The 24,008-nt window shown below is 40.2% G+C and overlaps 1 protein-coding gene across 5 annotated transcripts in view; it reads right to left on the bottom strand.

Moving 5' to 3' along the window:
• Positions 1–207: 207 nt before the first annotated feature.
• tmem63ba (transmembrane protein 63Ba) overlaps positions 208–24,008 on the bottom strand; it is a 42,085-nt gene continuing 18,284 nt past the window's right edge. For 4 of the 5 annotated variants that reach the window (XM_067385584.1, XM_067385581.1, XM_067385582.1 and 1 more), the window contains 19 exons: positions 21,717–21,754; positions 19,218–19,360; positions 19,035–19,086; positions 18,837–18,945; positions 17,368–17,438; positions 16,257–16,337; positions 13,202–13,325; positions 12,423–12,556; positions 12,116–12,253; positions 9,900–10,053; positions 9,674–9,780; positions 9,497–9,583; positions 8,998–9,063; positions 8,708–8,870; positions 7,460–7,565; positions 7,166–7,333; positions 6,784–6,899; positions 6,626–6,688; positions 208–4,755 (listed from right to left, as the gene is read on the bottom strand). In XM_067385584.1, coding sequence (XP_067241685.1) covers positions 4,609–4,755; positions 6,626–6,688; positions 6,784–6,899; positions 7,166–7,333; positions 7,460–7,565; positions 8,708–8,870; positions 8,998–9,063; positions 9,497–9,583; positions 9,674–9,780; positions 9,900–10,053; positions 12,116–12,253; positions 12,423–12,556; positions 13,202–13,325; positions 16,257–16,337; positions 17,368–17,438; positions 18,837–18,945; positions 19,035–19,086; positions 19,218–19,360; positions 21,717–21,754 — 2,067 coding nt within the window. In that variant the 3' untranslated portion in view covers positions 208–4,608. The remainder of the gene's footprint in view (positions 4,756–6,625; positions 6,689–6,783; positions 6,900–7,165; positions 7,334–7,459; positions 7,566–8,707; positions 8,871–8,997; positions 9,064–9,496; positions 9,584–9,673; positions 9,781–9,899; positions 10,054–12,115; positions 12,254–12,422; positions 12,557–13,201; positions 13,326–16,256; positions 16,338–17,367; positions 17,439–18,836; positions 18,946–19,034; positions 19,087–19,217; positions 19,361–21,716; positions 21,755–24,008) is intronic. The other variant, XM_067385583.1, reaches the window with a different exon arrangement.

Below are 24,008 nucleotides of genomic sequence, written 5' to 3'. Positions count from 1 at the left end.
GCACCAGTTCTGCAGAATGGCCCATATACATCTACCTATTTGGAAGCAAAGATATAAATTACAGTTTTTGAAAACTTGGGAGAAAAAAAAAAAAACAATGCAACAAAATACTAGAAGTGAATAAAAAAAGTCAGTAAAAGTGAAACACAATTAGAACATTTCTAAATGACATGGTGATAAAGAATTTCTTCACACTTTATATGGTTTTGTCAGTAAATGTCTATTTTATTGTTCAAAGACATGTAAGAGTTTGAAGATGACACTGTACAAAAGATCATTTGAGGGGAGGTTGAGATACAAAACTATTAAAAACAGCAATCGCAAGCATAGTACGATCTTAAGGGAACTCTGAATGGACAAAAGCAAACAATTCATGGTTGACTGTACACGGTTTCGCTGACTAAGCTGTACAAATGTAAATACAGTTTAGTGTTCCGAGAGCAGCGCAATGCTTCTATTTACAAAAATATTACAGTGATTTAACCTCTTCATTCCAGGTCAACAGCCAGTTAATTCAAAAGATGGAATAAAATAATAGACAAATGAAATAAATACTGTGGACAACATCTGTAACAAACAGGAAAAGTCATAAAGATGCATAAATAAATTATTGCCACCGCATCATGCTTCAGAACAGTGTTTTTCCTTAAACAGATCCGGGATGCAGTCATACGGACATCACCTACAGTATCTAAGCAGCAAGAGCGTCGACGTACAAAGTTACTCAATGTTGTCCAAACAAGATCAATGAGAAAAACAAAAATGGCTTGAAATTGTTACATACACCATGATAATGTTACATATTTCACATGAAGTGCATAGCCTACAGTGTTATTTGCATTTAAAAGTTACAGAGCTCCTCAGTGATTGGTAGATTAGTGTGATTATATACATAAATTAACTAAACATTAGGGATGCACCGTTACCATTTTTTAAGGACCGAGTACGAGTACCGATATTTTTTTTCCTGGTACTCGCCGATACCGATGCCTTTACATTTCTTTCTTTTTTTTGGGTGATGTAGCAACTTAAGCCATAACCAAATATTTACGTGAAATACTCCAAACGATGGACAATTTGACAACTATCGACATTTGTGCATTTGACCATTCAGGTGCAAGGAGAACTGATCGCGCGCTGTCTGAGAGATGTAGGATCGCGCGTGCTTTCTGAGAGATGTGGGATCGTCTGAGAGATCCGGGATCGCGAGCTGTCTGAGAGAACTGGGATTGCGTGCTGTCTGAGAGATGTAGGATTGCGCGCGGTTTCTGAGAGATGTGGGATCGTCATAGAGATCTGGGATCACGCGCTGTCTGAGAGATCCGGGATCGCGAGCTGTCTGAGAGAACTGGGATTGCGTGCTGTCTGAGAGATGTAGGATTGCGCGCGGTTTCTGAGAGATGTGGGATCGTCATAGAGATCTGGGATCACGCGCTGTCTGAGAGAACTGGGATTGCGTGCTGTCTGAGAGATGTAGGATTGCGCTCGGTTTCTGAGAGATGTGGGATCGTCATAGAGATCTGGGATCACGCGCTGTCTGAGAGATCCGGGATTGCGAGCTGTCTAAGAGAACTGGGAGCGCGCACCGTCTAAGAGAACTGGGATCGCGCACCGTCTAAGAGAACTGGGATCGCGCACCGTCTAAGAGAACTGGGATCGCGCACCGTCTGAGAGAACTGGGATCGCGCACCGTCTGAGAGATCCGGGATTGCAAGCTGTCTGAGAGATCTGGGATCGCGCACTGAGAGATCTGGGATCGCGCACTGTCTAAGAGAACAGGGATCGCGCACCGTCTGAGAGATCCGGGATTGCAAGCTGTCTGAGAGATCTGGGATCGCGCACTGTCTGAGAGATCTGGGATCGCGCACCGTCTGAGAGATCTGGGATCGCGCACCGTCTAAGAGAACTGGGATTGCGCACCGTCTGAGAGATCCGGGATTGCAAGCTGTCTGAGAGATCTGGGATCGCGCACTGTCTGAGAGATCTGGGATTGCGCACTGTCTGAGAGATCTGGGATCGCGCACTGTCTAAGAGATCTGGGATCGCGCACCGTCTGAGAGATCTGGGATCGCGCACCGTCTAAGAGAACTGGGATCGCGCACCGTCTGAGAGATCTGGGATCGCGCACCGTCTAAGAGAACTGGGATTGCGCACCGTCTGAGAGATCCGGGATTGCAAGCTGTCTAAGAGAACTGGGATCGTGCACTGTCTGAGAGATCCGGGATTGCAAGCTGTCTGAGAGATCTGGGATCGCGCACTGTCTGAGAGATCTGGGATCGCGCACTGTCTGAGAGATCTGGGATTGCGCACTGTCTAAGAGAACTGGGATTGCGCACTGTCTGAGAGAACAGGGATCGCGTGCAAGACAGAGTGCTTCTGGTCTGTGTCATTCAGCGCGATTTGCATGCAGTTTGCAATGTGTTGGTTGTCATCATTAATTTTGAAGTATTTCCACACTATGCATGGAAAATTCTGTCAGTTACATCACATAAGGTATCTCTCTTTGGTATCGGGGGTATTTTTATGAGTACAAGTACAAGTACATGAGCTTGGTATCGGTGCATCCCTACTAAAAATATCACTGATTAGCTTCCTAATGTTCTAATTCACAAGCTTACACCTGATGACTGTTTCAAGTCAACATTTGTTGCAGAAAATGACAGTTCAAACACTGCATTGCTATTCCTGTAAACAAATGACACAATGAGAACTATTTAGGTCCACTAGCAGGAACGATTAACAAAATTAGGGGCTGGACAAAGAAAATAAAATGATGTTAAAGCAAGTACTCGGGCACAGCCTTTGTCTGCTCCAATAAAATATTATGTTTCCAGTTCTGACCTGCATTTCAACAATGCACAGAGAGCAAAAATGCAATTTGTATATAATGGACAAAGTAGCATAAATGTCCGAACATGGCGACAAACAGATATAAAGAGTGTAGTTGTCAAAAAAACAAAAAATCAGTGGTCAATAAATAGTGGTCATCGTACTAGTTTTTTTATTCTTTTTTTCAGGCTTCAACCACTAAATGATGCATAAACCCAATCAAATGATCTCAGAACTGCAAGTGTCAGTGAATGCACACAGGTAAGAAGAACCAAAGCACGGATTCTATTATTTCCAGTTCTCTTGTAAAAAATGCAAAGGAACACACCACAACAGCAATAAAGAAGGCCATATTAAAGACACATATGCTTATATGACCCAATGAGATCTTGCTATCATCATATATTACCCAATTTTAAGGATGTTCAAAGATTCTGGGTATGTTTCCAATGCACAGTAATTTATAAGTAGTAGTATATGTTTGATGTTTAATGGTTAATGTCTACATTATCACTTGTTAGCGCCAAAAAAAAAAAAAACAAACCAAAAAAATGATGAAACCATCATACCCATGCATAATAAAAAGAAAAATTCCACCTTAAGGTCCATGTAGGGAATCTGCTGTGCGTAAGTTCAATTTGCTACAGTATCAGTCATGGACAGAACATTCCACAGTAGAGCAACACAAAGTTGGTCCATTTGGTGCCCGATTCATTCGGAAAGTAGTGTCATATCACGCATACCAGCGCAAGTATGGATTAGTAATGCAAATGATTATCTTTAAACTCTTGAAACATTAGATGCGCAGAAGACGGTGGGATATGCATTTGACTTTGACCTTGAATAGTTACAGGGATGGCGAATTGCTTTCGAGTCTGTAGGCAGTCTCAAAGTGGCTTTTCCAGTTGAGACAATTAGTGTTCGGCGGCTGTTTTCCTCATAATACGTTAATTCAGCAGGCTGGAGTGAGTTTTCCATTAGTAATGGGCTTTATGTTAAATACATTCACTTTGTTAGAGAAGAATGGAAAGTTGCATGAATTAATCTGCATATTGTGCTATAGTGCCATATCAGCTGGGCCAAGACAAGAACAATATTTGGTTTCTAAAGGTGCCAAACTCAAAACTTCAGCTCAACAGTCTGTCATTCGGATGGATGTTTATTCCACAAGCATTTCTAATACATGTGATTTCTCACAATATTGCCACTGAAATCACTGAAAGATGGTAAACAGCCATATACATCTATTTTTGTTTTTAACTGTATAAATCGACCATTACCCTACGTAACCAATGTCCTATATATGATATTTTCTTGTTGCAAAAGATTTGGAGGTGATATCCACCCTCATATGTGATTTTACTGCCCACCTGAGATGGCACTATAGCAGTTTCAATTCATCATAACATAGGTAAATTGAATTTTAAATGGCAAATTATGAGTGATCATTATTATTTTTGGTATTATTTACTAGACGTGCGCTTGTAAGGGCAAGAAACTTGGTACTATTGACCAAATGCTGTACGAAGAGGGCAAACAATGAACTATGATGAACCAGTTTCTTATAGTTGGAGGACAATCACAAGCCACTTCAGATTCTTCACAATTGGCCATCCTGTCTCCAAGCCTCAATGATAAAGGAGTGTTTTAGCTGTCAGCCATGATGGATTCACACACACACGCACACACTCACTCACACACAGAGTAAGTGTAGTGAGGTGTAGTGGATCTCCTGCTAGTTTCTCAGAAGTTCAGCACATGGTGTGGCCCTAGCCTGGGTCACTGATGCACCTCGTTCTCAATAAGGCTGTCCTCTCCTGACTGGAAATCTCCCTCGGTCACCACTTCCTCATCCTGCGAGGACCCCTGGCCCTCGTCCTCGCCACTGCCCTTCTCGTCCTGTAGCACTTGGGCGACGTACGTCTGCTGATGATAGAAAGAATATGAAGATGAAAAGCAGGGAAAATATCTGATTCGATTTCGATTCACAAGCTTTCAATTCAACTCTGAATTCTTAACTAATGCTGTAAACTAAACGGGGAACCCTGTCACATTTATAATATTAAGGTTAAATGTAAGTGTTCTGAATTCAAACATTAAAATTACACAAAGACTTTTTTTTTTATAGTAATAACTTGTTAATGACACAATTATGTTTCTACTCAGGGCCTAAAGCTAACATTTTGCCACACCTGCCAATGGCTGGTGACTTACGAAAATTTACCGGCCATAAATATTTTTTCCGTTATGATGCAGCACTGGCCCGTCAACTGTCCAGAGCGTCGTTTACGTTTATTCACGTTCATACATTGTTAGAATTCATAAAAAATTTTACTAGCCAGCTGGCGAGTGACACCGTTTTATATACGCGCAGATTTTTGCTCTCATTTGGCACTTGGTGAGTGTTAATTTTATGCCCTGTTTCTACTCAAATTAGTTTTTTGAAATACAACATTTTATAAATTTAAATGGTGGCTGTCATAACTTGTTTTCATGACAGATTTATTCATAATATCGCAGAACAGGTTAAGTAGAAACAATGAATATGTAATATAGTGCATATATTTAACAAAATGCACCTCTTTAGAGCAAATTATTCCAGCTGACTATCGAGTTTATGCAATTACGAGATGTTCACAAGCTGTTTTATTGATTTCCGTGGTTGAAACGCTAGCTGCATTTACCTGGACCCTAATAATCCGATTGTAATCGGACTACTGGCACAGTCAGAATGAAAATGTCACGTAACCATGCCAATTGGAATGAATTGGTCAAATCTGAATAAAATTTCATTCGTATGGGGTTGTTTAAACCTTTTCTAACCCAATCAAGGGGACATGTAAACACTTGATCGGACTTAAAGCCGAAACCGGAAAAATTCTGTCCACGTGCAATGACGTAGAATAACGCAAGGAAAGTGCTGTTGTCGTTGAAAAAAAAATGTCATAAATGAATATCGTGTCATTCTAAAATTCTCCTTGCACTCATAGTCTGTGAAGTGGAGCAGGACAATGTCCCACTAGTCCTTGTTTTAGATTTTCATCCACAGACGCCATGTTTTGGGAAAGGGAAGAGGCGCTTCTACTGCTTGATAAATATAAGCAGCAAAACACAACACTTCATGTGCTCGTCGTCTCATAATAGGACCCGAAATAGATAAGTCTGTTCTTTAAAAAAAAGAAAAGAAGAAATTTAGGAAAATCTTGATATTCGTGCAGTGTGCGCATGCAAAAAAAATAAATTCCGATGTAAAACTTGTGACATATAAACACGCACAACAACCCGATCACTTTATTTAGCATTCATGTAAGCACTACGTTCGGATTCATCAATGAATGTACATGTAGATTACAAGACATGATACGGATTTCTGTAAGTTGTACTGTAATCTTTCAACATACCTTCTGATGTTCATTCATGTTTATTGCTTTAACTAATAAATCAGATGATCAATTCAAATGCTGCTCGAATTGAGGCATCTACAGCAATTTGTCACGCCACATTAAAGTGTGCCAAAGCGATTTTAAAACAAATTGACAGGATTTGAAAGCTGAGACTTTGTTTTATATCAAAAAGCAGAAAGCTTTTTACAATTTATTGGCTGGAAGGAACTACTAAGTTTTGTTTATTCAAGTGAAAACAGCATAGACTAAATGATTGATTCTTGGGATTTAAGAATCTATATCGGTTCATCAAATTAAGAATCGATTAAAATTGAGAAATCAAACTAGGGATGCAAAAATGCTTTCTTGCTCATTATGATGTGACAGGCACAACTGTTATGATAAAAACTTACCATTGACTTGACAGGTGGGGATGAACCTAGTGGTTGTCCATTGTCCACACCGTCCATGTCAACCTGTTGTGAATACAGGAAGAACACTTTGCGAATTAAAGAAAGTTCTGGGCTAGACTGTGTATGAAAACCGAAAATTAGACAAAGTGGTTTCTGACCTTATAATTGTGCGCACTGAGGTATTTGAAATGACCGAAGACGACATGGGAGAGGCAAATGATGATGGTGAGGATCAGAACCACAAAAGTAAACATTGATGTTGGAGCTTTAAAACCTTAAAAGAAAGCAGGGAGAAAAACTATATTAGAGACTTTACAATCTTTGTGGAGAATAATATTACAATCACCACTCCAATATGCATTATTAAATTAAGTATATTCATAAATCAAGGCTTGGACAAAAGGACATCCATCAATTTGAGAGATAAAATGCAAAACAATTTTTTTAATAGGATATTTAAATTAGGGCTGCTACTAACAATTATTTTGATAATCGATTAGTTGGCTGAGCATTTCTTCGATCTGTTTGGCAGTGTCTTACCTGTACGGACAGTAGAGAAGAAGAGAAGCCAGAAGAGGCAGAGGATGGGTGCTGCCACCACTTGGTTGACAGCTCCAGAGTGGATTTTCTTATCCAGTTTGGAGGGCAGGTAGGCATAATACATGTTATACCTGTCCACCAGGTGCTTCAGTAGCATGTACATCAGGCCTGCAGACAAAATTAATGTCAGACAGGTTTATACACTGTTTGACGATGATGCGAGTGGTGCTTGCCTGTGGGAAACGTGCCACCACGATGCAGGAATTCTTCTTCAGTGAGAAATGTGTCACTCACCAAATGGTACAATAATTGGACAGGTGATGCTGTAGGTCATGACCACAGTGAAGACATTCATCATCCAGGCATAAGCAGCTCCAAACTGGAACTCATAAGCTTGATGCTGTAACAAAACACAACCACATGTGAATCACAACATTAGGATAGATATGAATTATTGAGTGTAGGGCCGTTCACACCAAAAACGATAACTATAAAGATATCGTTCTAAAAATCATTCTAAATGTAAAAGAATAGTCCACACCACAGATATAACGATAACAATTTAGAGAAACGATATCATTAGGATCACTTTCAGAATGATTTTTTCCCAGCGGACAGCACTGACAGCCAATCAGAATCCATTCTAATTGAAGTGTTACACATTTAAAATGGCAGATGACATTGCGGAGAAGTTAAATCGCCAGAAAAATCCACCACCGTTTGACAAGTCAAACCCCCTTTTCAAGGCTACTTTTAAGAAAATGGATATATGGAAAACAATCGGTCATACCCTTGGAATAAATGGTGAGATGTTTTAACAATGAGACCATTATGCCAAGCTAGCAAACAGTGTAACAAAACTAACTCAAGTATCCAGCGCTAGTTTCGACAGCACAGAGTACGTTTACATGGACAACAATATTTCAATATTAACACAATTAAGACGATACTCTGATACGCAATTTTTGATTACCTTAAGTCATACTTGAAGTAAACACAAATCGAATTAAGACAGGTGGAGTATTCCTATTTTAGTCGCATTATTGGAGTGCATTATAGACATGTACACGGGAACATCAAAGTAATATTCTAAAAGCAACTCATGTTAACACCTTAATCATAATATTGACTTATTCAGAATAAGGTGAATAATTAGATTACTGCTGTTCATGTAAACGTAGTCACTGTCTTGCTTCTTTTGCAGACTAGGCGTTGTTTTTATTCCACTATATTGACTTCAGCTAAATTCACTGTTAGATTAGATCGATTACACTAGCTATTCACTCGAAACATAGCATGCTGAGGACATCTGCTGCTGTAAAAATGCAACAAAACAGCAAAACCATGTTGTACACACTTTTAAACCGCAGCACGTGAGCTTAAAATAAACAGACTTTTATTGTTTATTGGTGTGGATGCAAACATAGTTATCGTTCTTGGTGTGAATGGGCCTTAATGAGAGGAATTCAGAAAACAAATCATGTTTAAATTATTATAATAGTAAGGCTGAGAATATCATGTACACTTGCAAACTACACAGACCTTCTTTACGTTGCGCCTCTCAGCAGCTGAACGTGCCAGACACAGTCGGATCATGTACATGAGAAAATAAGGAATGCGTAACAGGTCCATGGCGTTACCAATGAAAGCAGATGCGATAACATAGTTCACAAAGAAGGCTCCATTATCTGGAAGGAAGACACACCTAAAAGAAAACAAATCAAGCCATAAAATCTTGTATCTACAATCTCAAAAATATGTGCATAAAGCAAATGTTTGTAAATCCTAGAAGAAAGAAACAAAAACAGGATGTAATCCTCTCATTAACTTACTCGAATCGGACTTTTGCCTGGTCAAGAAATGTCTTGTCAAAGAGCCAGCGGAAGAAAACATCCAAACTGCATTTGGGAAAAGATCATATGAAACAGGTCAGTCCAAAATTACCTGGATTTTTTTAATTTTCTATAATAAAAAATGAACTTTATTATGTGAAAATACACAAAAAGGCAATATTTGTATTTGTAAAGAAAAATATACAAAATATAATTTCAAATTAACATATCAACAACACTTTGTCAAAAAGTTTATGCTGAAAAATGCTTAATAAACATGATTTTAACCCCCTTTTTAAGAATAAATTCACCATTAAATTGTTAGGATGCAAAATCTGAAATTGGGGCTCAGTAGCTATTGTGAAACACTGCTGAAGGATACAGTCAGTTTTCTTTAAAGGCACATGAAAAATTAAACTTAAAAGATGGGATAACTGTATTTTCTCTAGCATAACACCTTCAGTTCTGGCTTTTCAATGTAAACCAGGTGATAAAATACCTGCTCAGGCCTAGAGATGGCAGCAGCAGAACCATAAAGATGAGGAAGGTGTAGCATTTGTGCATGGTGGTTCTGTTCTCTCCAGATCTGAAGAGCAAAGGTCACATACTCTCTGAGTCCACCAGAAAATGGTTTAGTTTAGCATCTACAAATGATGAAACACATTTGGCATTGTACCGTGTCCAGTGGGCCTCAAAGAAGGCAGAGTAGTAGACGATGGTGGGGAGAAGGGCCGAGAAGCACCACAACAGCAGGGTGGGGAAGAACTGAGTGATGATGGGGTTCTAGAGGAACAGACACAGAGGGAAAGGAGGGAGGTGATGAGTGACAGATTCATGACCCCCATAGTAACATTGCATTGTGATGTGCGTTAACTCTGTTCATTAAAGCCCAGTTTCCTTACGTTCAGGTACTCCACGGGTTTGGTGACGTTGAACTTGTCCATGGTGGTGATGATAATGGCAGGGGTGGTGAGGAAGAAGAGCAAGATGAAGAGAAAGCAGTTGATGACGAGGCAGCGGAGCCACCAGTTGAGGCCACCAATGGACAAATGCTCCCTGTGGAGAACAAGGTACAACGACTATAAGTATATCCAACCTTACCCGGATACATACAGTACACATACATTAAGCAGCATTTTCTGTATAGAAAATCTCAACTGCTTGATATTGTCGAAAAGTTGGATAAATAGTACAACCTATTTTACTTGCATACATACAGTATATTCACGTAAAGCATTATATACACCGATCAGGCATAACATTATGAGCACCTTCCTAATATTGTGTTGGTCCCCGTTTGCTGCCAAAACAGCCTGACCCGTCGAGGCATGGACTCCTCTAGACCCCTGAAGGTGTGCTGTGGTATCTGCACCAAGATGTTAGCAGCAGATCCTGTAAGTCCTGTAAGTTGTGAGGTGGAGCCTCCATGGATCGGACTTGTTTGTTCAGCACATCCCACAGATGCTCCATTGGATCGAGATCTGGGGAATTTGGAGGACAAGTCAACACCTCAAACTCGTTGTTGTGCTCCTCAAACTATTCCTGAACCATTTCTGCTTTTTGGCAGGAGCATTATCCTGCTGAAAGAGCCACAGCCACCAGGGAATATTGTTTCCATGAAAGTGTGTACATGGTCTCAACAATGTTAGGTAGGTGGTACGTGTCAAAGTAACATCCACATGGATGGCAGGACCCAAGGTTTCCCAGCAGTACATTCCCAAAGCATCACACTGCCTCCGCCGGCTTGCCTTCTTCCCATAGTGCATCCTGGTGCCATGTGTTCCCCAGGTAAGCGACGTACACGGCCATCCGCGTGATGTAAAAGAAAACATGTATCACCTTCTTCCATTGCTCCGTGGTCCAGTTCTGATGCTCACATGTCCACTGTTGGCTCTTTCAGCGGTGGACAGGGGTCAGCATCACCCTGACTGGTCTGCAGCTCCATACGCAACAAAATGATGCACTGTGTATTCTGACACCTTTCTATCAGAACCAGCATTAACTTCTGGAGCAGTTTGAGCTACAGGAGCTCGTCTGTTGGATCGGACCACACGGGCCAGCCTTCAACGAGTCTCGGCCGCCCATGACCCTGTCTCCGGTTCAACACTGTTCCTTCCTTGGAGCACTTTTGATAGATACTGACCACTGCAGACCGGGAACACCCACAAGAGCTGCAGTTCTGGAGATGCTCTGACCCAGTCGTTTAGCTTCACAATTTGTTCCTTGTCAAACTCGCTCAAATCCTTACGCTTGCCCATTTTTCCTGCTTCTCACACATCAACTTTGAGGACAAAATGTTCACTTGCTGCCGAATATATCCAGCCACTAACAGGAGCCGTGATGAAGAGATCATCAGTGTTATTCACTTCACCTGTCAGTGCTCATGATGTCATGCTTGATCGGTGTATCTCGGTGGCAAAAATGTAAACTGTCGCAAATATCATTGCAAAAAAGTAAACTATTATCATACAGCTCTATATATAAAGTTGGATATATTACATTCGACTGTATTCACATACATACAATACACTCCCAAAAGGGGATATATATACTGTATAGCAAATCTCAGCTGGATTGATTTTTTATTTCATTGCAAAATGTATTTACATTCTCAGTCAGCTCTTTATATAAAGGTGGATTTATAAGTGTCCAAATACATACATCTCAAATTCTTGATTGCTTGTATTGACACAAAATGTAAACTGTAAAAATGATCGCCCAGCTCTAATCTGCTAAATGCGTCTATAGGGCATGAAGATATTAAAATATTATAAACATTACATCATGATTATTTGTAAAGCTGCTTTGAAACAATGTGCATTGTGAAAAGTGCTGTACAAATAAATTTGACTTAACAATATTAGATAAAAATTGCATATTAAAATGCCAAGCCCTAGCCCATATCATACAATAAGTAATAATAATATGCATTATGCAGTCCACAATGAAATATTATTGTGGTATCATTGATTTCAGATTTACCCGCATGTAAAACTGGTCAGTGTCTTCCTGTGTAAGTGGGCAGTTCTTGGCCAGAATAAACAGCAAAGTGGATCCCATCTAACACTGTGAGACTAAGATCATAATACATTCATGAGATTTAAGAAGAGGATGTTACCAGTAAACATTCTGTGGATCTGGAGCATATGTGACCGTCCAGTTGAATGTGCTGAGGCCGTTGCTGAAGGGGGAGGACTTCGGCTCTCGTCGACAGTGACAGCCGTGACACTGACACGCATTGAAATCTTTCAGGATGCTGGCAAGAGAAAAAAAAACAAAGATATTAATATATTTTTCCACCTTCTGAAGTATTGTTAAATTGAAATGATAGCATCACTAGGTAATATACCAGGATACTGAATACTACCATGAACTTTTTGGTTAGTTTCAACACACACACAGACCAAACTGTCTATTTGACTTACAGGGCTGTCATGGCTTCATTCTGGAAGGTAACAAAAGCCATTCCCAGAGGTTTAGTGTTGACTTTCTCACGTTCTTTTCTGTATTCTTCCTTTAGTTTGGCCTCAAGCTTAGTGTAGTAGTGGACAGCCTCTTCCTGCAGGGATGGATTAGCATGATAAGAGTTAGACATTTTAATGCATTTTCTTTTAAAGAACGCATGAAATAATGTGATCTCTAGATATGCCACGGGTCCCTTCCTCAATGCAATTTTATGTGATTTTCTGGACTGTTTGATCAACCGACGATGCATTTTGCACAAAATGAAAGGTGGTTTGAAAGAAAAATGTCCTTATTTAATGTGAATTAATCAACAAACCCTCTACTCAATGCACAAGTTAAGTTTCTGCATTATAGTCATAGTCCAGAAGGGGGGGATGTGTACTACAGAAAAGGGCTGTTGTGACAAACTGGAAGTCTGTTTATCTAATGAGGACACTTGGGAGTTGCTGAATACATCTGCTCTGATGCTGAACATGTCTCACAGCAGCAGAGCGAACATTATCCTGACTAATATGACTGTAAATGTAATGAAGCGTCTGGCGCTGTGACATACTGACTGCGTGTCTAATGGGGAAAGGTTACGCATTCATGATTTACATTTGAATGTGACGTGAAATGCATGATGGTTCATGTACTAATATGAGATCTAGATACCCGCTACTATTCAAAACTCTTTGGGCGGAGTGACTTGAGGGGTTATAGTGCATGTGAAACTCCCATGAGCCTCAGGATGACTGACCTGCTCGCAGCCATTGATGATGCAGCAGCAGAGGTGTCCGCAGGGTTTGGGGTTAATCATGGTGGGGATGTGCTCCTTGGACATCAGGTCCGTGTAGAACTTTTTGCTGCGTTCTGCCTTTTTCCTGCAGAAATTTGTAACAATTTATATTAAAATATGAAAATGTAAACCAATAAAATAAAAAATTCAAACAAATAACTAAATTAAGTATCTGAATGGCCAACAGGCCCACATTAACTATAACTTTCTTTCTGTCTATATTATAATACAAATATAGTATATATCAATGCTTTTATTTATCACAAAAATATAGTAGAAAATATAGTAGATTTCTTTTTCATTTACTTATTTATCATAATACAATTACAATAGATAGACTTTTATTAAATCACAATAAAAATATAATAATAGACCCACCCACCCCTCATCCATCATCCATAATCCATTCACCCATCTATCCATCCATCTATAATCCACTCATCCCTCATCCATAATTAATCCACCCCTCATCCATCCATCCATCCATTCATCCACCCTACCACCCACCTATCCATCCATCCACCCATCCATAATCCATCCATCTACCCAACCATCCATCAATCTACCCATCCATCCATCCATCCATCCACCCATCCATAATCCATCCATCCATCTACCCAACCATCCAACCACCCATCCATCCATCATCCATCCACCCTACCACCCACCTAACCATCCATCCATCCTTCCTACCACCCACCTATACATCCATCCATCCTTCCTACCACCCACCTATACATCCATCCATCCATAATCCATCCATCCATCCATCCATCCATCCATCCATCCATCCATCCATCCATCCATCCACCCATCCATAATCCATCCATCTACCCAACCATCCATCATCCATCCACCCTACCACCCACCTATCAATCCACCCACCCACCCATCCATCCATCCATCCACCCATCCATAATCCATCCATCCATCTACCCAACCATCCAACCACCCATCCATCCAACCACCCATCCATCCATCATCCATCCACCCTACCACCCACCTAACCATCCATCCATCCTTCCTACCACCCACCTATACATCCATCCATAATCCATCCATCCATCCATCCATAATCCATCCATCCATCCATCCATCCATCCATCCATCCATCCATCCATCCATCCATCCATCCATAATCCATCCATCTACCCAACCATCCAACCATCCATCATCCATCCACCCTACCACCCACCTAACCATCCATCCTTCCTACCACCCACCTATCCATCCACCAATCCATCCATCCATCCATAATCCATCCATCCATCCACCCATCCATAATCCATCCATCTACCCAACCATCCATCATCCATCCACCCTACCACCCACCTATCCATCCATCCACCCACCTATCCATCCACCCACCCACCCTTCAATCTACCCATCCATAATCCATCCATCCATCCATCCATCCATCTACCCAACCATTCAACCACCCATCCATCCATCATCCATCCACCCTACCACCCACCTAACCATCCATCCATCCTTCCTACCACCCACCTATCCGTCCACCAATCCATCCATCCATCCATAATCCATCCATCCATCCACCCATCCATAATCCATCCATCTACCCAACCATCCATCATCCATCCACCCTACCACCCACCTATCCATCCATCCACCCACCTATCCATCCACCCACCCACCCTTCAATCTACCCATCCATCCATCCACCCATCCATAATCCATCCATCCATCCATCCATCCATCTACCCAACTATTCAACCACCCATCCATCCATCATCCATCCACCCTACCACCCACCTAACCATCCATCCATCCTTCCTACCACCCACCTATCCGTCCATCCATCCATCCATCCATCCTTCCTACCACCCACCTATCCATCCATCCATCCTTCCTACCACCCACCCACCTAACAATCCATCCATCCTTCCTACCACCCACCTATCCATCCATCCATCCATCCATCCATCCTTCCTACCACCCACCTATCCATCCATCCATAATCCATCCATCCATCTACCCAACCATCCAACCACCCATCCATCCATCATCCATCCACCCTACTACCCACCTAACCATCCATCCATCCTTCCTACCACCCACCTATACATCCACCCATCCATCCTTCCTACCACCCACACATCCATCCATCCATCCATCAATCTACCCATCCATCCATCCATCCATCCAGCCATCCATAATCCATCCATCCTTCCTACCACCCACCCACACATCCATCCATCCATCCATCCATCCTTCCTACCACCCACCTATCCATCCATCCACCCATCAATCTACCCATCCATCCATCCATCCATCCATCCATCCATCCACCCATCCATAATCCATCCATCCATCTACCCAACCATCCAACCACCCATTCATCCATCATCAATCCACCCTACCACCCACCTAACCATCCATCCTTCCTACCACCCACCTATCAATCCATCCATCCATCCATCCATCCATCCATCCATCCATCCACCCAACCATCCAACCACCCATCCATCCATCCTTCCTACCACCCACCTATCCATCCCCCCATCCATCCATCCTTCCTACCACCCACCTAACCATTCATGCATCCATCCTTCCTACCACCCACCTATCCATCCCCCCATCCATCCTTCCTACCACCCACCCACCCACCTATCCATCCATCCGCCCACCCATCAATCTACCCATCCATCCATCCATCCATCCATCCACCCATCCATCCATCCATCCATCCACCCAACCAACCATCCATCCATAAACCATCCACCCTACCACCCACCCTCCCACCTATCCATCCATCCATCATCTATAATCCATCCATCCATCCATCCATCCATCCATCCATCCATCCATCCATCCATCCATCCATCCATCCCATCCAACCACCCATCCATAATCCACCCACCCTCCCACCTATCCATCCATCCACCCACCCATAATCCATCCACCCACCCACCTATCTATCAATCAATCCATCCCTCCATCCATCCATCCGCCCACCCTCCCATGGTGACTAAAATTCAGCTTGTAAAATTTTTACCTTTCAGACTCCAGAGACATAAGCTTGGCAACATTGTAACAAATGCGCGCATCCAGAACTATGCAGTTTTCATATGCTTTCCTGGATATTAAAACAAAGAGATAAACATGAGAAAAGAGGTGTAAGAGAGACATAAAACTCCCATGAGGAGGACAGGAAATATTTCAACTAATTTCCACTTTGTCATTTAACCAGGCACTGGAACACAACGTTGATAGACCAGCAGGAGCCAGACTTCAGTATTGTCTGGTACACACTGTAGTTTATGCTAGCCAGGAATTGCTTACTTAGACAGAAAACGACTGACTGACAAGTAAAATGAAACCACTGTTTTTTATGTGATGCATAGAAGCGAGTAAATCTAAAATCGATAGTACCAAAATAAAGGACTGGCATGCAACAAATTGGTAGGCTTTTCAAATAATGACACAGCAGTCTCTGTGAGATGATGTACACACTGAAGGCGTGAGTGGTAAATGTGCGCACTATGAAGTCAAAATTTCCATCCGTTCTAAAGCAATAGGTCTATGGGAGTCAGACTGCAGTATGCTTTGAGATGTCTGTGAGACTGATATCTGTTCTACTTCATTTTGAGTTTGTTCTAAGCATCCTCTTTGTCCTCTATCTACACATCCTGAAAAAGACATGTATTGTGCCCACACATTCTTCAGCAGGAAATGAGATTAGACAAACTGAGTGGATGGACACACCGAGTGTCTTGTAGCCACATGACCACTTTCGAGCAATTAAAACAGTTAAGGTTGTCATTGTCTTACGTGTCTCAGGACTAAGCCTAGGCATGTCAGCGTGCTTGAATTTGCTGTGTGGATTGGGAACTCTTAAAGGGACAGTTCACCCCAAAAATTTAAATTCTGCCATCATTTACTCACCCTCATGTCCAAACCTGTGTGACTTTTTTCTTTTGCCAAACACAAACAACATTGGACCCCATTGACTTTTATTGTATAGAAAAATAACCTTCTCTTGTGCTCCACAGAAAAAAGAAAGCCACACAGGTGCATAAATTACACACTTCTCCTTTACCAATGATGAGAGGGTAGATCCTAATTAGCATTGTGACATAAAATTACCATTTTCAGCAAGAACTTACTCAAAATGCTGCTTTATTTCACTCTCTTCTGCATATTTGGCGATCCCGTTAATGAATAAAGTGCGTTTCACCTGTGAATGGAGACAATGTGGAGACATCAGAGTACAGTTTATTAGCATTAGCAATATTTCAACCACAATATTGATTGATGCTCATTGTTGATCCCCATTAAGAGAGAAATATCACGCAGCACTAAACTATGCCTTAGTCAGGATATACATTTTTAATTTGACACAAAGGACAACGAGTCTGTGAAGAGACATTTTATATCAGTTCATATCTTATTTTCAACCCCTTTTTCACTTTTTTTTTTAAATTTCTAATGGATAAAACCAAGTCCCACCCTTTATTATTTTCAGGATGAATATCCCGTTTCAAAAACTATGCCAGATTACGCAAGTAAAGTGGGTTGCAATGGGCTGTTTACCCTGACTAAGGTTCATAATACAGGACATTTTGCCAAATATTCTGTGTATACAGAATTATTTTAGCATTGAGATATTAGTATAGTTTTTATTCCTATTTTGAACCATTTTCTTTCTCATTTTAAAGGGGACATATCATGAAAATCTGACTTTTTCCATGTTTAAGTGCTATAATCAGGTTCCCGGTGCATCTACCAACCCAGAAAACGTGAAAAAGGACAACCCAGTAACTTTGTTTTTTGCCTTTCTCTACAAGCATCTGAAAAAACAAGCCATTCAGATTTCACTCCTTTTGTGACGTAGGAAGGGGATCTTATTATAATATTACTTAATCTGCACGTTTCCACCCACGGCGCTGCCATTTTGTTTTCACAAGCGATAATGCATGCTAACTGTTCTGTCGTTGGCTGCACTGAACGCTATTTAGAGTCTCGTTAGCTTGGATAGCCTGAAGTTGACCCTGGCAAGATCGATTGCTAAAAAAGGAGCATTATTTTCTAAAAAATATTACTCCATTCACAGCAGAAACGTTAGTCTGGTGTGTATGACTCTGTTTGACAAATAGGTGCACTATGTATAGTGGGCGTCCATACAGGATTTGCACAAAAGATGAACATGACGGCACATGCTAGTGGATGAGTTGAATCAACTCCACAGCAACTACATCAATTTATCCACTAACCATTCAGAAACGTCTAAAAGTTGTAACTTCTTCCTGAGTCTCTCCATCAGTGTCGACTCCGGTTTGAACAATGTAAGGCTGAACACTTTCCTCATTTTGGCTGCGTGAGATTCTCCAGCTTTGTTGTTGTTGAGCAACTGAAGTGTACATTTTTGTTGTGCATTTAGCTAAAAAAAGTAAGTTTAAGTTTTTAAAATATTATATTATTTTACTTTATTTTAGTAAACTTTTTCCTTATTTCAAGTAACTATAAATGTTGTTTATAGTTTCAGTTAACTATAATAAACCTGGCTGTAAACAGAAACTTGTATTGAACCCAGAACATTTCTCTGAAGTGTTTTGGGTAAGTTGTCTCTGCTCACCAAGTCATCCTCTTTGTAGTGCATCTTTGATGTGTGTCTCCGCATGCTGTACACAGTCAGTAACAGATATAAGCAGGCAAATGTAGTGTGTAGCCATAGCAGGTTATTACTGAAAGAGAGCGAAAAACAGATCTGATGCATTCATCAACAATCATTCAAGGGTCAAATTCAGTGTCACAGACATTAACTGGGACTTACTCTGATTTCAAGTTGGCTATTGTAGTTCGCCCAAAACTGTAGGCATTATTTTCTGTAGGAAGAAAAGACAAGAAACGGGTCATAGGGAGTCTTAAGTCTTATAAACTAAAGGAACAGAAACCCGAACGTCTGCATTCAGACATGTAATCCTTCATGACTCACTCTCAAACTCTCCTGACTCACCTAATAGGTCTCCTGAGAAGTTGACGGGCAGGACAATGCCCACAGAGAGCACGCCCACCACCACCAACAGACCAATGATGTGCCTCTGGAATGAGAGGTAGTGCACGGCATCCTCGCCACACTTCTCCCTGATCTCATCATCTCTGTAAGGGTGAGAGAGATGTGTTAGTACCAAGCGGCAACCTTCCGTTCTATCTCTTGAATCCAACACGGAAGTGACTGCATTTCATTGACTGGCCGCTAGAGACAGGCTCCAAAAGGAATCAATCCCAATCCATGTTAAAATGCCCAACTTTACAGCAGAAAAAAACATGTTTACAGCCTGGTACAAAAAGTGGTTTTGGTCTATATAGCTAATTTTGCCCTTCATGACAACTGTGAGGAGGGTGAATTTTTTTATAACTCATCCGTTTAAATTATATTAAGCCTTAAAGTTCTGCATAATTAAGGGCGTGGCCACTTGAGTGACAGGTGGATTGCCGCTGCTGTCACTACTAGTCGTTTGTCTGCTGTCGGTCGCCTCAGCTAATTCCAGCCGCTGAATTTGGTGTCTCTTTGTACATCCGTGTACATGTGCACACATGCGGAAGATAAACAGAACACATGTTGTTGGATCGTCTCGGCATTGGCTAAAAGTTTTGTCAATCAGATTTACCACAGTGACAGAGGCTGGAGAATATGCCTCTCAAGACTACAAAATCTGACAGCGCTGCTTGGATATTATAAATAAAACTGCTGCACTATTTTGAAAAATATGCTTTGGACATGGGCTTATTTGTTTGTGAGAGTCCAATCAGTTTTACAACATAAACGCTGCTCAGATTGCATAATTTCTTGAAGAACGATGATGGAGAGCAGAACGTTCAGAAGAAATATGATGCAAACAATGGATAATATATCAATATTTCATGGATTTAATGCTTTTGTGGACAAAAAGTGCTGTTGGATGTTTTTCAAATCATGGACATTTTACTCAAGTGCGACGGACTGGTTTCATTACAAATGTATGAAGTCCTGTTTTGATTTCGCGTGTTGTCTTTTTCACACCTGACAAAAATTACAATATTACTGTTGCTGGAGTTTGTTTATTAAGTTTTTACGCCATGTTAGCATCATGGCTATTTACATGGCAAAAAAGGTCAGTATCATCCATAACATTTACATTAAAGCATTTCAACTTAACATAAGATAGAAAATCTAAAATACATTCAGGTGGTACATTTTGAAATATTCCACGCAAACATGTTTCTGAATAAAAGCGTTTTTCTAGCAGCATCATAAAAATTACAATACAACAGAATATGCTTAATAGTCAAAGGAACTTTACATGAGAGACAAAGGAGGAACTTCGCCTATTAATAAAAGCCCATGGGTAAGTCTTGAGTGCCCCAGTCTACACCTAGTGAAGAAGAGTTGATCATGTCCTGATTTGAAATTATGGAAGGTTACTGTAGCTGGAGCATCTATATAAACAGACACTTTAGATTGACAGTAAACCTTTAGAACTTTCAAATGTTGTATAACTTGTTATCTTTATATTTTAGATAGTATCTAAGAAGATTGATAGCACGCAATATGGCAACGGCTGCGTTTATTTAATGCGCAGCTTGTCAGAGCTGTACGGCTCTGTAATCAGTAGTAAATACTTCTCCATCTGAAAACCAGAGGGCGCTCTTGCGCAGAAACTCAAAAAATGCCCTGCCGCAGAAGATAACACGCATCATATCACTGTAGCTGAATAAACAGAAGATTGAAACGCTTTGATTAATTAAACATGACTAATAAACACACGACTGCCTTATTCTGTGTAAGAAGCCACATCATCTCACAGAAGGACACTCAACTGTCGTGATGAAGTGAGTTTGGAGTAAAAACATGTTATTAAATGTTGTCTTTTGTTGGACAAGATGTTAATAAATGCTTCACATGTCTGAAATGATGTTTGACACGTTGCTTTTTTAAAAATCTACAGTATAAGCGATTCAAACTCACAGATGGATTAGCATATGGAGCCATACTTCATTGACAAGCCGCACAAAAAAATAAAATAAATTTCATAATGACACTAAGAATCACGTTTAAGCGATAATCATGTTCAAGTTCAATGTTATTTTTCATATCGTGCGATAAATCGTACAGCCCTACTCCTTAGTCTGAGCTGACTTGATAAAGTCGAGCTAGGCGGGCGTGGTTTCAGCAACCAGGCACCTCAGCTCCACCCACGTCCCGCCTCTTTGACGATTTTCGGTTATCCAGGTGTGGCGCTTTAATAAACTTTTGGCAAATCTTGTTATACACCAACTGGAATAATTGGAATAATCTATCTTTCCTACTTCCTCATTTCCTCTACTTCTAATTTGAAAAGGACCATTGACATTGAAAATGTTTTGTGATCAAAAACTGCACCATTTTGGATCGTTTTTTCATCACAGTTCCTATAGTACTTCACTGTTGTTGAAATAAACAGAAATACATACAGTAACAGCAGAAAGGACTCACTTTATCCTGAAGATGGCTGTTAGCCAGGAACAGAAACCCTACAAACAAGAGACAAAGAACATCATATTCAATTGCCTGTCAATCACCTCAACATTCAGAGACAATGTCTCCAGTGCCGTTTGAGGACTTGTTCGAGGCTGCGTGGGCACGTGACACCAGTTTACATAAGTGCAGTTATTCCAGATCACAGCAGGGAAGGGAGAGGCAAACAAACGGCTGTCAAAAGGCGTTGTGTGTTCCATTATGAAATCTACAGGTGTGTGTGCATTGAGAGAGATAGAGCTGTGTGTAGACGACAAGAAAAACTGCCTGTGTGTGCTTTTAAAAACCGTGAGAGAGTGAATATATGCGAGTAAGGCAGATGAAGGGAATGTTGAGAATGCTATATATTCCAGCTTTACTAATATTTCGGTATATGCAGCATGCATACTGGTCATCCGGGTTTCTGTGCATATAGAAAATTTGCATACCATCTTCGAGAGTGAACTCCCTTTAAAATGCACCTCTCGACATGCAGCATGTGCTGCTTTGACCTTCACAAAAAACACTGCAGATAGCTTTAAGGCCTGTTCACAACAGGGATAGTGATAACTATAAAGTTTTAATAATTATTCTAATTCTAGAATAAGGAGGTCCACACCACTATATAACTAAAGCGTTATTATCATTAATACACTATTATAGTTTTTATTCATATTTAACATTTTTATTTTTACATTTTCATTTTAATTTAAGCTACATTTTTAGTTTAGTTTTTAAAGGTGCCCAAGAATGCTTTTTCACAAGATGTATTATAAATCTAAGGTGTCCCCTGAATGTGTCTGTGAAGTTTCAGCTCAAAATACCCCATAGATTTTTTTTTTATAAATTTTTTTAACTGCCTATTTTGGGGCATCATTAACTATACACTGATTTTGGCAGCGCGCCGCCCCTTTAATTCGCCTGCTCCCTGCCACACAAGCTCTCGACTATATTACAGCGCATTTACAAAGTTCACACAGCTAATGTAACCTTAAAATGGATCTTTACAAGATGTTCGTCATGCATACTGTACGCATGCTTCGAATTATGTGAGTAAAGTATTTATTTTGACGTTTACGTTTGATTTTGCATGAGTTTGAGGCTGTGCTCCGTGGCTAACGGCTAATTCTACACTGCTGGAGAGATTTATAAAGAATGAAGTTGTGTTTATGAATTATACAGACTGCAAGTGTTTAAATATGAAAATAACGACGGCTATTGTCTCTGTGAATATAGTAAGAAACGATGGTAACTTTAACCACATTTAACAGTACATTAGCAACATGCTAATGAAACATTTAGAAAGACAATTTACAAATATCACTAAAAATATCATGATATCATGAATCATGTCAGTTATTATTGCTCCATCTGACATTTTTCACTGTTGTTCTTGCTTGCTTACCTTAATACTTAATACCTTAATACGTTAATACTGCCTTTCCTTGTCTAATGCCTTGAACATGAGCTGGCATATGCAAATATTGGGGTCATACATATTAATGATCCCGACTGTTACGTAACAGTCGGTGTTATGTTGAGATCCGCGTGTTTTCCGGAAGTCTTTTAAACAAATGAGATTTACATAAGAAGGAGGAAGCAATGGGGTTTGAAACTCAATGTATGTCTTTTCCATGTACTGAACTCTTGTTATTCAACTATGCCGAGGTAAATTCAAATTTTGATTCTAGGGCACCTTTAAAAACATGTATACAGAGTTCTTATTCATTTTTACTTCAGTATTTTAATACTTCAAGTTAAACTAAAAGAAATTGAGAAATGATGCCTTGGCAACTAGCTGAAATAAACGTTAACTGAAATAAAATAATATTTATTTAAAGTAATAATGTTTATTTTATGCTTTTAGTTTTAATTATAGTTAATCATGTTGGAATCACTTTCAGAATGACTTTTTCTAGCTGATGAACGAAAAACGTTTACCCGACTTTAAAGAACTCAAGCATTTAAATTGGCAGATGACATAACTGCAGTGCACACTTATAATTAACATAATGTGGTTATCGTTATCGTAATCATTCTTGTGAATGGAATGCGAATTTACAAAGAATAATACATAATTATTTTTTAATGTACATAGAATATCTATTATATCTAATAGTATGTGTTGATAATTATCTGTATGTACAACTTAAATGCATTTACAAGTTTCTATGTAGTAAACTACAGCTTGACTCCCACTGTTGCATGCTGAATGCTGTTTCACAGGTTTTAACAAATAGTCTGTGCAGTATTGTAGTATTCCACTCTGAA

This window comes from Chanodichthys erythropterus, chromosome 5, assembly GCF_024489055.1.
Source record: "Chanodichthys erythropterus isolate Z2021 chromosome 5, ASM2448905v1, whole genome shotgun sequence".
In the NCBI taxonomy this organism is placed as follows: domain Eukaryota; kingdom Metazoa; phylum Chordata; class Actinopteri; order Cypriniformes; family Xenocyprididae; genus Chanodichthys; species Chanodichthys erythropterus.
The sequence above is the reverse complement of the archived record's forward strand: the minus strand, read 5'-3'. Positions and strand labels throughout refer to the sequence as shown.